The sequence below is a fragment of the Pogoniulus pusillus genome, chromosome 4, assembly GCF_015220805.1.
Source record: "Pogoniulus pusillus isolate bPogPus1 chromosome 4, bPogPus1.pri, whole genome shotgun sequence".
NCBI lineage: Eukaryota > Metazoa > Chordata > Aves > Piciformes > Lybiidae > Pogoniulus > Pogoniulus pusillus.
This window is the reverse complement of record NC_087267.1, coordinates 6382839-6396776: the sequence shown is the minus strand read 5'-3', so window position 1 is coordinate 6396776 and position 13938 is coordinate 6382839. Positions and strand designations below refer to the sequence as shown.

The 13938-nt window shown below is 42.3% G+C and overlaps 1 protein-coding gene across 5 annotated transcripts in view; it reads left to right on the top strand.

The window, feature by feature from the left end:
- Positions 1–13938, top strand: part of CFTR (CF transmembrane conductance regulator) — a 96999-nt gene that overhangs the window by 60811 nt on the left and 22250 nt on the right. For 3 of the 5 annotated variants that reach the window (XM_064142069.1, XM_064142068.1, XM_064142070.1), the window contains 3 exons: positions 1572–1722; positions 2789–3016; positions 3771–3871. The exons of 1 other annotated variant lie outside the window; for it this stretch is intronic. In XM_064142069.1, coding sequence (XP_063998139.1) covers positions 1572–1722; positions 2789–3016; positions 3771–3871 — 480 coding nt within the window. Of the gene's footprint in view, positions 1–1571; positions 1723–2788; positions 3017–3770; positions 3872–9429; positions 9784–13938 lie in introns of those variants that run through there. One more of the 5 variants, XM_064142072.1, reaches the window with a different exon arrangement.

Sequence of the window (13938 nt, the reverse complement as noted above, 5' to 3'; positions counted from 1 at the left end):
TGGGCTGCCCAGGGAGGTGGTGGAGGCACCGTCCCTGGAAGTGTTCAAGAAAAGCCTGGCTGAGGCACTTAGTGCCATGGTCTAGTTGACTGGCTAGGGCTGGGTGCTAGGTTGGACTGGCTGATCTTGGAGGTCTCTTCCAACCTGGTTGATTCTATTCTATTCTAGTTTATGTTTGAGGTTACTGAAATAGCACACATTCTCATTTTCAATCTTTTAGTGAAATAACTGTTGGGCCAGCAGTGAGAACATTATGACATTATGGTGGCTTTTGCAAAATTTGAGTAAATGTTAGAAACAGGAATTTAAACAGTCCCTGTGTGATTGCTCTCTCAAGTAATGTGAGAGCTGAAGCTAGGAAAATGAAGAAATCTTAAAGTAGTTCACCTGTTATTTGTTTTCCCCCATAAACTTTGGCACTGTTAGAAATGGGGAGGAAAGCTGGAACACATGCACCTGTTTGTGAAACACCTTTGACTTGTAGTACCAAGAATTTACATCCTTGGATCTATGTGAATGTAGTAGCAAAGGCTCCAATTGCAGCTTTCTTCCTAATGTGAAATTGGTTTTGCTTTCCATCTCCTTCTTTTCTGACTGGTCATTTGCAGTGATATTTCAATGTGATGCTCATAGTTTTGTCCACATTGTCCATTTGCAGTCGTTTTAGGCTGGTAAGTTTGCTGTTCCATGTAGCTGTTTAGCGTGAAAAGTAACACCCTGGTGCAAAGCAGTTTTGCTATTCTGTGTACACTGACATACTTGATTCTCACCAGATTAAGGTATGAGACAAAATCAGTTTAATTTCTTAAGATTCTTCTAGAGTAAAGATCAAAGCCTGATACAGATAAATCTGGAGCTACTCTGGAAGAGATCTTATGAGAATGGTAGTAGTTTCTTGTGGATTAAATACATTACCTCTTAAACTATTTTCTTCCTTTTGAGTCATCTGCCACCTTGAAACATCTTTCTCTTCTGAAAACTGCTAACTTTTCGTACCACAAGTCCTCTTATGACCCATTTCCTGTCTTCTGATCAGGACAATTAGTGGTGCTAGTTTCATATGTGGGTTGCAGTCCCTTGACCAAGCAATGATATATGACTTCCCACTTTTTCTGGCCTTCAGAAAAGCTGCTTGGCCTGAGTCTGTTATTGAGATCCTGATAGTCTGGCGTGGCGAGTGCAGACAAGACAGAGATAACACCAGAAGGGTTGGGAGGTTGCTGCAGATACTGCAAATGTTTTTTCTTACAATTTTAGCTGGAGAGCGAGTGCCTAGCTACCACTGATTTTGTGTGACTTCATAATTTAGAAGCCTGAGATCCTGGTTGTACTGCAGAAAACACTTCCCTCTATCAGAAAAGATGGCAGCTTATTCTGGCAGGTTATGCATCTGATCTCAGTTAATCATCTTTTCATGGAGGTTTGTTCTCAGCTGCAAATTCTACTTAGAGTAGCACTTTGTATTTGTTGAAACAATAAGCAGTTGCCATGGGAAGAAGATTCATCACCAATCTCTACTCTATAAAATGACAAGTTTACTGTATCAATAGTATTTTTCTTTCATTCTACAGTTAATACTGATTGTGATTGGCGCTATAACAGTAGTCTCAATATTACAACCCTACATCTTCCTGGCATCAGTGCCTGTGATAGCAGCCTTTATTGTGTTAAGGGCATACTTCCTCCACACTTCTCAGCAGCTGAAACAACTGGAATCTGAAGGTAGGAGCAGCAAAATGGGTAGATTTCTAAACCCACAACAAATCAATTGAGAAGTGATTCACCCTTTTGCCTCTTCTTTGTCTTTCTCTTGCAAGATGCTGTTGTGTCTCTGGGAGCAGAACACTTACCTCCTTAAAGCCAGGGCTGTTACTGATGCAGCCAATGCGGAGTGCTCTGCTGCCAAAGACCAATGGAAAAGATCTTTTTAAAGGTGGGCTTTATCACCACTGCAGCTGAAAACAAATAAAGTCCTGACATACAATTTTCTTAAGAGTAAACACAACTTCAGATATTGTGGTCAGACTTGGTATGTGTCCTGTGGGTTTTTTTCTTTATGAGAAAAACTTAGAAGGGATATGTCTTGGTTACAAAGAACACTTATTTCTGATAAAGTTACTTGACTAAATTTCCTTCTTCCCCCCACATTAAAAGACTAACGTGTTCCCAATAAAATGGAAAACCTTATTCTGAAGTGTGGGTCTGCACATCAGGCCCCATGGCCTGGCTTTACAGCAAACTGGCAAATCCTAAGCAAATCAGTCCTGAGTCTTAAAACACTGATGATCATCTTCCTTTTGCTTAAGTGTGATTCTGAAGTTTCTCAGGTCTAAATCTGAATATCCTTGATATTCACAGGGATTGAGCATTGGCTTACTATTTTTAATGTTATGTGAGATCTGCTTAAAATTACCATGTCAGTACAGTTGAATCCAACGCAGTACAGTACTCCCTGAGATGAAAAAAAGTTCACTTGACGGAGTTGTCAGGATTGCAGCAATTCATTTTGGCTGGGAAAGGGCCATCTTTCTCTTATGGCATCTTACAGCAGTATGTTAACTATAAGGAATTAATATGATCCCTTCCTGGCAATACACTGGATGGAACTTCAACCCATTGGTGCGAGAGACTGCTGTATATCCTATGCTAGGATTACTCCAATCAGGTCCTCCAACAACATGCAAATCAATCACTGGCATTAGCTAGAGCATAGGGCTGTGTATTTGCAGTCTATCAAAGGTATTTGCTTATGAGTGTTTACGATGTTTCTACTTTAAACACTTTACAGCTCGGAGTCCAATATTTACCCATCTTGTTACAAGCTTGAAAGGGCTGTGGACACTGAGAGCTTTCGGACGGCAGCCGTATTTTGAGACCTTATTTCACAAAGCCCTGAACCTGCACACTGCAAACTGGTTTCTCTACCTGTCAACACTGCGCTGGTTCCAGATGAGGATAGAAATGATTTTTGTTGTCTTTTTTGTTGCTGTGGCATTCATCTCTATCATAACTACAGGTATAATAACCTTACCCCACTGCTGGAATGGAAGTCTTCTGTTTCTGCATAACAGCTCAGCTTTAAAAACTTGTGAAAAATCTAGCATACACTTCAGTCACTATCATAATAGTAAACACACTTGCAATAAAACAGAAATTAAGCTATTATTATCTGCAGCCCAGTGCTGTAGAGAAGTCATCAAAGGGACTAATCTGGAGACAACATCTGAAGAACTTTCCTTTTCTTTAATTGCTGTAGAAGTGATCTCATGTGTTTTAAACCTCGCTCATCTAACCACATTAACATACTGAAATGCTTGCCTGCTGATTACGGTGCATATAGGTTGGTTACTAAGTCAAAGATAATGTTCCTCTTATTTGCAAATGGCTAAGATGTGCAAAGTTTTAATGATCTTTTACAGCCACACTAGCAGCAGAAACAGTCATCCAGTTCTCTAATTCCCAAGGCACTGACCTAGTTTCCAATGTGAAGTTTTGCAACTTCCATTAAAAATCCCCTCAGAAATGGCTCACCGCTCCTAGTAAACCCACTGCACAAATGGGAATCACTCTGTACCTTGCTACTTGCATTGGAAATGCTGCCTGTGGCTGATGAGTAAGATCTCAGTCCTTTAATATGATTAACAAATCCATGTTTTCTCCATGAAACAAGAGCAAATATGAATATGTATGTTAAAGCAGACATGCTAAATTTCTGATCTCTACTGGATTTTTATTTGCATATAACCTGAAATGTGTTTTACTCTCTGCAGGTGATGGCCCAGGTAGAGTTGGCATTATTCTTACATTAGCTATGAACATCATGGGAACCTTGCAGTGGGCAGTAAACTCAAGCATAGATGTGGATAGTTTGGTAAGCATAAAATATCTGCTGCACCATGCATTCTTATTTTGTGGATTATGGGTGTTCAGTGAGCAATCTTCAGAGTTGGGTGTCAGGCAGATGCGTCAAGAAAGCATTTCTCATACTTTTCCTATCAAACTACCACAAACTGAATTATTCTGTGATCATACTTTTTCTAGGACTAGTATAGGCAAAAGCAAACAATTGCATTTGAAGATTCATATTGCAGTGATGAGAAAACTTCAAAAATGATGAGAGTTGGTTTGTTATCATTATATATACCTTACCAATATATATGCCTTACTTGCTATACTTAAGGGCTTTGCACAGCAGATGATGATGGATGTTTCTGAGCTCCTTTCATGCAAAATCAATAGTGGTTTAGCAATTTGTGCTAGACTTCTCTACAGATGTTTTCCTGGTTTTGTGTAAAATATCACAGTATCACCAAGGTTGGAAGAGACCTCATACATCATCAAGTCCAACCCTTTACCACAGGGCTCAAGGCTAGACCATGGCACCAAGTGCCACGTCCAATCCTGCCTTGAACAGCTCCAGGGACGGCGACTCCACCACCTCCCCGGGCAGCCCATTCCAGTGTCCAATGACTCTCTCAGTGAAGAACTTTCTCCTCACCTCGAGCCTAAATTTCCCCTGGTGCAGCCTGAGGCTGTGTCCTCTCGTTCTGGTGCTGGCCACCTGAGAGAAGAGAGCAACCTCCTCCTGGCCACAACCACCCCTCAGGTAGTTGTAGACAGCAGTAAGGTCCCCCCTGAGCCTCCTCTTCTCCAGGCTAACCAATCCCAGCTCCCTCAGCCTCTCCTCGTAGGGCTGTGCTCAAGGCCTCTCCCCAGCCTCGTTGCCCTTCTCTGGACACGCTCAAGCATCTCAGTGTCCCTCCTAAACTGGGGGGCCCAGAACTGAACACAGTGCTCAAGGTGTGGTCTAACCAGTGCAGAGTACAGGGGCAGAATGACCTCCCTGCTCCTGCTGACCACACCATTCCTGATGCAGGCCAGGATGCCACTGGCTCTCTTGGCCACCTGGGCACACTGCTGGCTCATGTTCAGGCGGGTATCAATCAGCACCCCCAGATCCCTCTCTGTCTGGCTGCTCTCCAGCCACTCTGACCCCAGCCTGTATCTCTGCATGGGGTTGTTGTGGCCAAAGTGCAGCACCCTGCACTTGGATCTATTGAACACCATCCCCTTGGACTCTGCCCATCTGTCCAGGTGGTCAAGGTCCTGCTGCAGAGCCCTTCTGCCCTCCAACCCAGCCACATCTGCCCCCAGCTTAGTGTCATCTGCAAACTTGCTGATGACTGACTCGATGCCCTCATCCAGATCATCTATGAAGATGTTAAAGTGGATGGGGCCCAGCACTGATCCCTGAGGGACACCTCTAGTGACAGCCGCCAGCTGGATGTGGCACCATTCACCACCACTCTCTGGGTCTGGCCCTTCAGCCAGTTCCTAACCCAGCACAGAGTGTTTTACAGCAGATCTTGGAGATCATTAAATCCTGATTAGCTGAAATGAGTTATGATTAAAAAAAATAAAATGAAGAATTTGTGCAGATGGTTTACAATGAGGGAAGATTTGGCAGTGAAACATAATTTTTCTAATTAAGTGATTCAACCGCCCTCATCCTGAAGGAAATCCTTAAGAGTCCCCAAACTGGGAATTAACCACTTACAGTATCTAATCTCTTGTTTACGCATGTGACTGGTGACAGTCCAGAAAGCTGACTGCCATTCAGGGACACGTTTTTCCCTATCCACCAATTGTTTTACACTGACTCTTTCTTTGATTGCTAGAACAGCCTGTCTTGAACAGCAAGCACTTTGCAAAAGGGCTATTTGCCATCACTGCAAGGCATGCTGAACAACAGCTGTGTGCTTGATAATGAAGTCAAACATGCCATTGGTGAGGCACGGCAGTGACAGCAGCGTTCAGTCAGCTCTTGTTGGCAAACTTCATTTTAGGCCTGTAAGGCATAATATGATCACTTTCAGCATAACAGTCTGTACAAGAATCCTATGCATGTTTTATACAACTTACCAGAAACTGATATTTCACGAGAACAACAGAAAGTCTCACCGTGAGATTCAGAGGGCGCTGGTCACACTGGTGTTTTAATAAAGAAGAACTTCCTGTGTTTTAAAATACAGTGATGGTAAAATGTCATCTACATAGTAACAATAAGGAAGCAACTCATTTTCCCCTGCAAAGGAAGTCTTGAGTTGCTTCAAACATTTGTGAATACTTTTCTCTATATTAAGACAAACTGGAGCACTGGTTATATTTTATTAACGATAGCCTTCTGAGGTGCATCAGTTTAGAGACGGATTCTCTAGACTTCTTTCAACAAAGGATAGCTGTCACTTCTGTCTCATGGATTTTTAGGTATCCCAGATGACAAACCAGCATATATTGTTGGCAGGATGGTTTTCCTGACATTCAAAAGTTGCTCCTGTGCACAAGCAACTAAGAATAGCTTCACGGTTTCATGATAATAAATTTGCTTCACTGGGTGATTCACTGTATTGTCTACATTTAATACTTCCCTCTTTAAAGTATTTCACAATTATTTGGGTACAGATGTCCTGCAAAGGCTTACATGTGTGCCTGACTTAGTAGCTTCTACTGTTTTTCTCTCAAGGAGTACTTTGAAGCTCCTCACAGGACCAGATTACTAGAATTGCATCTCCACATGTCTCCAGTTACAGATGTAGAATCACAGAATCAACCAGGTTGGGAGAGAGCTCTAAGATCACCCAGCCCAACCTATCACCCAGCCCTGTCCAGTCATCCAGACCATGGCACGAAATGCCTCATCCAGTCTCTAAGATCACTAAATGCCTCATCCAGATCTCTAAGATCCAGACCTCTAAGATCATCCAGTCCAACTTTTCTCCCAGCCCTATCCAGTCAACCAGACCATGGCACTAAGTGCCTCATCCAGGCTTTTCTTGAACACCTCCAGGGACGGTGACTCTGCCACCTCCTTGGGCAGCCCATTCCAATGGCAAATCACTCTCTCTGTGCATGCATCAGTCTTACCCTTCCTTCAGCAGCTGTAATATTTGTGCTTCCAAGCCTGTACACAAGCATACCTGAGTGCATAGTGCATTTGCAGTTACCAGTCTGTGATTGTCAGATACGCTGGAGTTTTATACAAATGATTAAAACCCACGTCCAAAGGCATAGCTGCTGTAATTGCTGCTGTAATTTGTACATAACAGTAAGCTCATATTGAGTTGTTTTACAAGATAGACAAGGCACAGAACATCAGTAAAATTAATGCAAGCAAAAGGTTAGGAAAGAGAGTAGGAAAGCAGAATTGCATGAAGAAGTTAAAAAGGTACTGGAAGAAATACTGAGCAAATAGATGGTTAGGTGGCAAATTTGACTTCATTCCACATGATCTCCTTCTTCAGCTTTTTGTGACACTGGCATGCATGTTGAAGATATAGGAGTTTCTAGATTGGATTTTTTTTTTATATATACACATGTAATCTCTTTCAAGCAATTTCTGTCTAAGTGGCTTGAGTTTAACTGAAAAAGCATAGAATCATAAAATCAACCAGGTTGGAAGAGACCTCCAAGATCATCCAGTCCAAAATATCCCCCAGCCCTAGCCAGTCAACTAGATCATGGCACTAAGTGCCTCATCCAGGCTTTGCTTGAACACCTCCACCACCTCCCTGGGCAGCCCATTCCAATGCCAATCACTCTCTCTGCCAACAACTTCCTCCTAACATCCAGCCTGTACTTCCCCCAGCACAACTTGAGACTGTGTCCCCTTGTTCTATTGCTGGTTGCCTGGGAGAAGAGACCAACCCCCACCTGGCCACAATGTCCCTTCAGGTAGTTGTAGACAGCAATGAGGTCCCCCCTGAGCCTCCTCTTCTCCAGGCTAAACAACCCCAGCTCCCTCAGCCTCTCCTCATAGGGTTTACGTTCCAGGCCTTTCACCAGCCTTGTTGCCATTCTCTGGACATGTTCCAGCACCTCAACATCTCTCTTGAACTGAGTGGCCCAGAACTGGACACAGTACTCAAGGTGTAGCCTGACCAGTGTCATGTACAGGGGAAGAGTAAGCTCCCTCATCCTACTGGCCACACTGTTCCTGATGCAGGCCAGGATGCCATTGGCTCTCTTGTCTTTTAATACCCTGTAATGGTTTTGGCATTTTGTTCTCTGCAGCCCTGATATTTTATCCACTCTACCTTTTTTTTTTTTTTTAGAGTTATCTTTTCACTTTGATCATTTCTGCTAATGACCTTTTTCCTAGGTTTTAATCTTTTTCTTATACCTCCAGGCAGTTGTGTAGTATCCTTAATATTTTTTCCTTTATATCAAAACAGAAAATAAGTTTTCCACTAAGTGCTGCTTTCGCAGATAAGCATTGGTTAGTTCCTGTGGACTGTTTTAGCTTTAGAACCTCTTTCACTGATGTGTATCCTGCAGTAGCATCACTATAACTGGGAAGGACAATTCCTTTTATCAAGGAAAGAGAAGATGCCATGCTTTTACAGTTGCCAAGATTACTTATGTAAGGAGATATAAAAAGAATCCCCCACAGAGATATTAAAACCACATTTGCTAAACCTCCCAGTGCCCCACCCTACATATCAGTGATGCTGGAGAATTATAATACATGGTGTAGAGAAGAGGCACAAAGTGAAAAGTAGGACTGTGAAAAATAATGGTGCTTTTATGGATTTTTTTCATGCTTTTATTTCTCCCTTAACCTGTTTGATTGCATCTGTTGAATTTGAGAATTCTATTCATTTCCAAAGTTTAAGTAGGCTAAATATTTCACTGCAAAATCTGCACCACAATGACAGTTCTCTAAATCAGATGTTTACCACGTGGAAGAGAACAGAATCAGGAAAAAAAGTATTTTAGAACGTTTCCTTTTCTTCCTGCAAAGCAGTGTGAGAAAGAATAAAAAGTTCAATACAACTTTGACATGAACTAAATACTTCATTTTCACAGTTTGGAAGAGGAGTACATGTGCTGTAAGGGCACCCCAAATGTAACAGCAGAAGAGGTGAAATCTCAGTAAAATAGTATGGTTGGCCTTCATTTTGGCAGAGTTTTTTCCACAGTATGTGGAAAAAGGGACTGGCCACTTGGGAGGAATATCAGAATGTTGCCAGCATATGTAGGGATGCTACAAGGAGATCTAAGGCCCTCTGAACTAAATCTGGCAAATAAAAAATAATAAGAAGAGCTTTTTCAAGTAAATTAACAGGAAAAGGAACTTCAGGCAAAATGTGGGGCCACTGCAGAATGAGGTGGGTGTCCTGGTGGCAGAGGATACAGAGTAGGTGGAGTTCCTGAATGCCTTCTCTGTTTCAGTCTTTACTGCTAAGGCCAGCTCTTAGTCCGTGGAGAAAGCAGAAAAAACATTTAAAGGAAGGAAGACTCTCCCTTAGTCAAAGGAGGACTGGGTTAAAGTTGGACACCCACAAATGCAGTGGTCCTGATGAGATTGGAGGGACTGATGAGTACTGAGGGAACTGGCTATGGTCACTGCAAAGCCATCATTTTTCCAAGGTCACGGAGAACAGGGGAGGTGCCTGAGGACTGGAGGAAAGGCAGTGTTGCTCCAGCCTTCAAAAAGGGCAAGAAGGAGGAACCAGGAAACAACAGGCCAGTCAGCCTCACCTTCAGCCCTGGAAAGGTGATGGAACAGCTCTTTGTGGAGGTCATCTCTAAGCATGTGGAGGAAAAGAAGATTATCAGGAATAGTCAGCATGGATTTACGAAGGGGAATTCATGCTTGGCCAATCTGATTCCTTCTACAATGATGTGACCAACTGGATAGATGAGGGGAGAGGAGTGGATGTGTGTCTAGCTTGACTTTTGCAAGGCTTTTGGCACTGTCCTAACATCCTCTTAGGTAAGCTCAGGAAGTGTGGGTTAGATGAATGGACAGTGAAGTGAATTGAGAACTGGCTGATTGGGGGTGGGGCTGGGCTCTTTTCAGTGTTAGCCAGCAACAGGATAAGGGACAAGGAATACAAACTAGAACCCAGCTGGACAGGCTGCTGTGCAACATGATCTGGGTGCACCTGCATTAGCAGAAGGGTTGGACCAGATGATCTCCAGAGGTCACTTCCAACCCTTACCACTCTATGTTTCTAATGCACAGGGCTTTTTGAACATGAGCCATTGGAATAACAATAAGATCTGTCAGTTGCACACTGCACTTTACAGTGCAAAAAGGAAATTAAAGAATTTGCAATGTTATTAGAATTTCAGTAAAATATGATTAGATGAGACTAAAAAGAGATACTTTTAGATGGAAATAGTAAATACACTCCTTTATTCTAAAGCATTAAAGACTGTGACTATAGCAGGTGCATCGTTGATGAGAATAATGGATAAGAAACTTGCTGTCAACTACACTATACCTGTCATTATGAATGACAGAAGAGTTCTACCTGTGAAAGGAAGAATGGATATCTTTGTAAAATGTTACTGACAATTATGCTACATTCTGCCCAGATCTAAATCACAATTCAAACTGCAGAACCAGGAAAGCATCCTTTTCAATTGATTTGAAGTATTAAGCTGTCTAAAATATCAGCATCTGTGATGTGACTGATCAATCTGTCAAGGAACCTGAGATATAAAGATGAAATTTTCTATTGTAATGGAAGGCTCACTGTCCAGCTGGCTTCAGAAGATTTTAGTTAGTATGTAATGGTAGGATCTCTTGGACAACTATAGATAATCCCTGCCTGTACCAACATTTGCAGCTCTTGATGAACTCAAGCAAGTCTTTCATTTTAGAAGTGGGGATATTTCTATAAAGATAGGATTTGTGAGGAACAATTTATCATCATACACCAATTAAAAGAAATGCATGGTGCTCACTGTGGAATTTACTATAGAAAGATAGGAAGAAAATGGTCAGTCTGATCCAAGGTCTTCCTCACCAAAATGAGATGACATTCCTAACACGATGATGCCTTTCCATTTTGCACAATGATCGAGATGGAAATTGTAATTGAAAGAATCAGAGAATCGTAGAATCAACCAGGTTGGAAGAGACCTCCAAGATCATCCAGTCCAATCTATCCCCCAGCCCTATCCAGTCAACTAGACCATGGCACTAAGTGCCTCATCCAGGTTTTTCTTGAACACCTCAAGGGATGGTGCCTCCACCACCGGGCAGCCCATTCCAACGCCAATCATTCTCTCTGAGAAGAACTTCCTCCTAACATCCGGCCTGTACTTCCCCCAGCACAACTTGAGACTGTGTCCCCCTGTTCTGTTGCTGGTTGCTTGGGAGAAGAGACAACCCCCCCCCCCCGGCTACAGCCTCCCTTCAGGTAGTTGTAGACAGCAGTGATAGATTTGGATGCTTTTCAAAATCTCTGTCACCACTGTCAGATGTCAGATTGCATGCAGCATTTTGGATGCTGAGATGTGAGCTATGTTTCCTCACATTTGTTTCCACTTAGAAAATCACCTAACACTTCCACTTGGGGTCAAAATGCAGGAAGGAATGGTGAAACATCAGGCAGAATCACTTCGCAGAAGGAATACAGAAGCAGTTAAACAACATCAAAGACATACAAAGAGTTTTCCATAATGCTAGTGAGAAGAGATATATTACTGGGAATATATCTTAGAGAATGAATGTTGATAATAATCCTGGCTGCAGTATCTAATCAGGTATCTGTCTATTTGCTAGTTTATTTTTCTAAATAATTTCTGACAGTAAGAACTGAAACTGTCTTACTCTTGTTACTTAGAAGGACATATTTTGTTATACTGAGGAATCAAGTTAATTTAACTGGACCAAAGCACTTAGGAACCTGATTGTAAAGTCATGTCTTCTTCAAGTGAGGAGCTAAAATTCATTTTTCTGAAGAGAAGAGAAAAAGAACAGGAATTTTTAAAGCCCCCAGGACTACCAGCATGAACAGCATTCTCCTGAAGTATATTGGAAATTACAGCCTCTACAGACTGTTAACCAAAGCAAGCTATGTATTGGAGGTCAAACAGCAGGTCACACCTTCAGTACTGTATCCAGTTCTGGGCCCCTCAATTCAAGGGAGAGGTGTTGAGGTGCTGGAACATGTCCAGAGAAGGGCGACAAAGATGGTGAGGGGCCTGGAACACAAACCTTATGAGGAGAGGCTGAGGGAGCTGGAGGTGTTTAGCCTGCAGAAGAGGAGGCTCAGGGGTGACCTTATTGCTGGCTACAACTACCTGAAGGGACATTGTAGCCAGGTGAGGGGTGGCCTCTTCTCCCAGGCAACCAGCAATAGAACAAGGGGACACAGTCTCAAGTTGTGCTGGGGGAAGTACAGGCTGGATGTTAGGAGGAAGTTGTTGGCAGAGAGAGTGATTGCCATTGGAATGGGCTGCCCAGGGAGGTGGTGGAGTCACTGTCCCTGGAGGTGTTCAAGAAAAGCCTGGATGAGGCACTTAGTGCCATGGTCTAGCTGACTGGATAGGGCTGGGGGATATTTTGGACTGGATGATCTTGGAGGTCTCTTCCAACCTGGTTGATTCTATGATAGAGAAAAAAGACTTGACAAAATGTGATCTAGACTTGCAAATGGCCCAAATTCTGGGTGAATATTTCCTCTCAGTTTTCAGTAAAAGGGCAGTGGAAAAGTAAAATGGCATCCTGGTGACTGAGAAATTTGAGTGGAAAGTGGGCATGGGATTTACAATATCTGAGGTGGAAACTATGCAAAAGCCAGCCTAGCTGTGAGCATGTAACTGAAGTACTTGAGTTAGAGTCCTGGTTGCCCTAAATTTCCTGTACCCATGGAGGCACACCTGCACCACTTATGAGAGAGTCCCTCTGAATCGGGAGTCTCAGCTCAGTGTGATTGGGTTCTGCAGTTGGACATCCCAGTTAAACATGAAACTGGGGTGGAAAAAATGTATGCAGACCAGGTGGGCCAAGGCATTTTATCTAAGGGTTCAGGAAGAACTGGCTGAGAAACTAGAGATCTTGTAACAGCCGCTGTAACAGATTGCATGGTAGTAGCCCATGATAAAATAACAGCTGGCACGTTTAGGTAAGAAGGAGAAATGGGAAGTCATTGATACCATCATCAGTTAGTTAGTCTGATGGCAGCAGACTTCAAAAGCTATTTTGAAGAAGTAATTAAAGATGTAGTACTTAAAGTGAATTCACTCAGGTTTGCTGACATTAGGGTCACATCAGACTGATAACTATGATGCATTATTTATTTTCTATCAAAAGTAATATAGTAGATCTCACTTGTCTTCAAGAAGGCACCAGCTGCAGCTCTGTTTCAGAAATTAGAGAAATTAAGAAGATTAGGATTATTACAAGAACTGTAAACTAGTTAATGAGCTGGACAGAAAGGAAATGGCATTAAGAAGTAAGTATTAAGCTGTAGGGAGGCTATTCAACCAAGATTAGATTTGTGGCTGAGCTCATTTTAATCTTTTTTTAGTATTCTCCACAAAGGGGAAAAAAAAATTGCATTGAAGAAATCTGCCAAAGGCACAAAGCTGAGAGGCAATGTTAGCATGCAGGATGCTGGGAGTGGAAAGGTATTAGGTGACCTCAGATGGCAGATAAAAAACAGCTTTCAGCAACCAAAGTGCAAAGGCTTGAATTTAGGGGCTGCTAAAAATAACTGCTGTTGTAAGTAATGATCTCCTTGGTTAGAAATGGCCAAGACAGAGGAAAGCTGGGCTGAACACTGCTCAGCCAGAGGGTGACCACAAGATGTGACTGTGAAGAAAAGAGCATATGACCCTAGGATGTGTTCTTTGAAATACTCAAAATGCATGTAGGAGACCATCAATGCCTTTGTACAATGTTCTTGTGAAACATCATCCAAAATGCTGCTTGCAATCTGATCAGGCAGGGAAGATTAATTTGAATTGGGATGTTTGAAGAAGGAGAACATATGTTAAGAAAGAGGCTTAAACCTGGATTTTCTTTAGTCCTGGAGAACAGGTCTGAAATTCGTGAACTACAGGATTTGATTATTGTATATTTACAGATGTAAGATTAATTATCTTGGAATTTCCTATTCATCTTTTTGGTAAAAACTA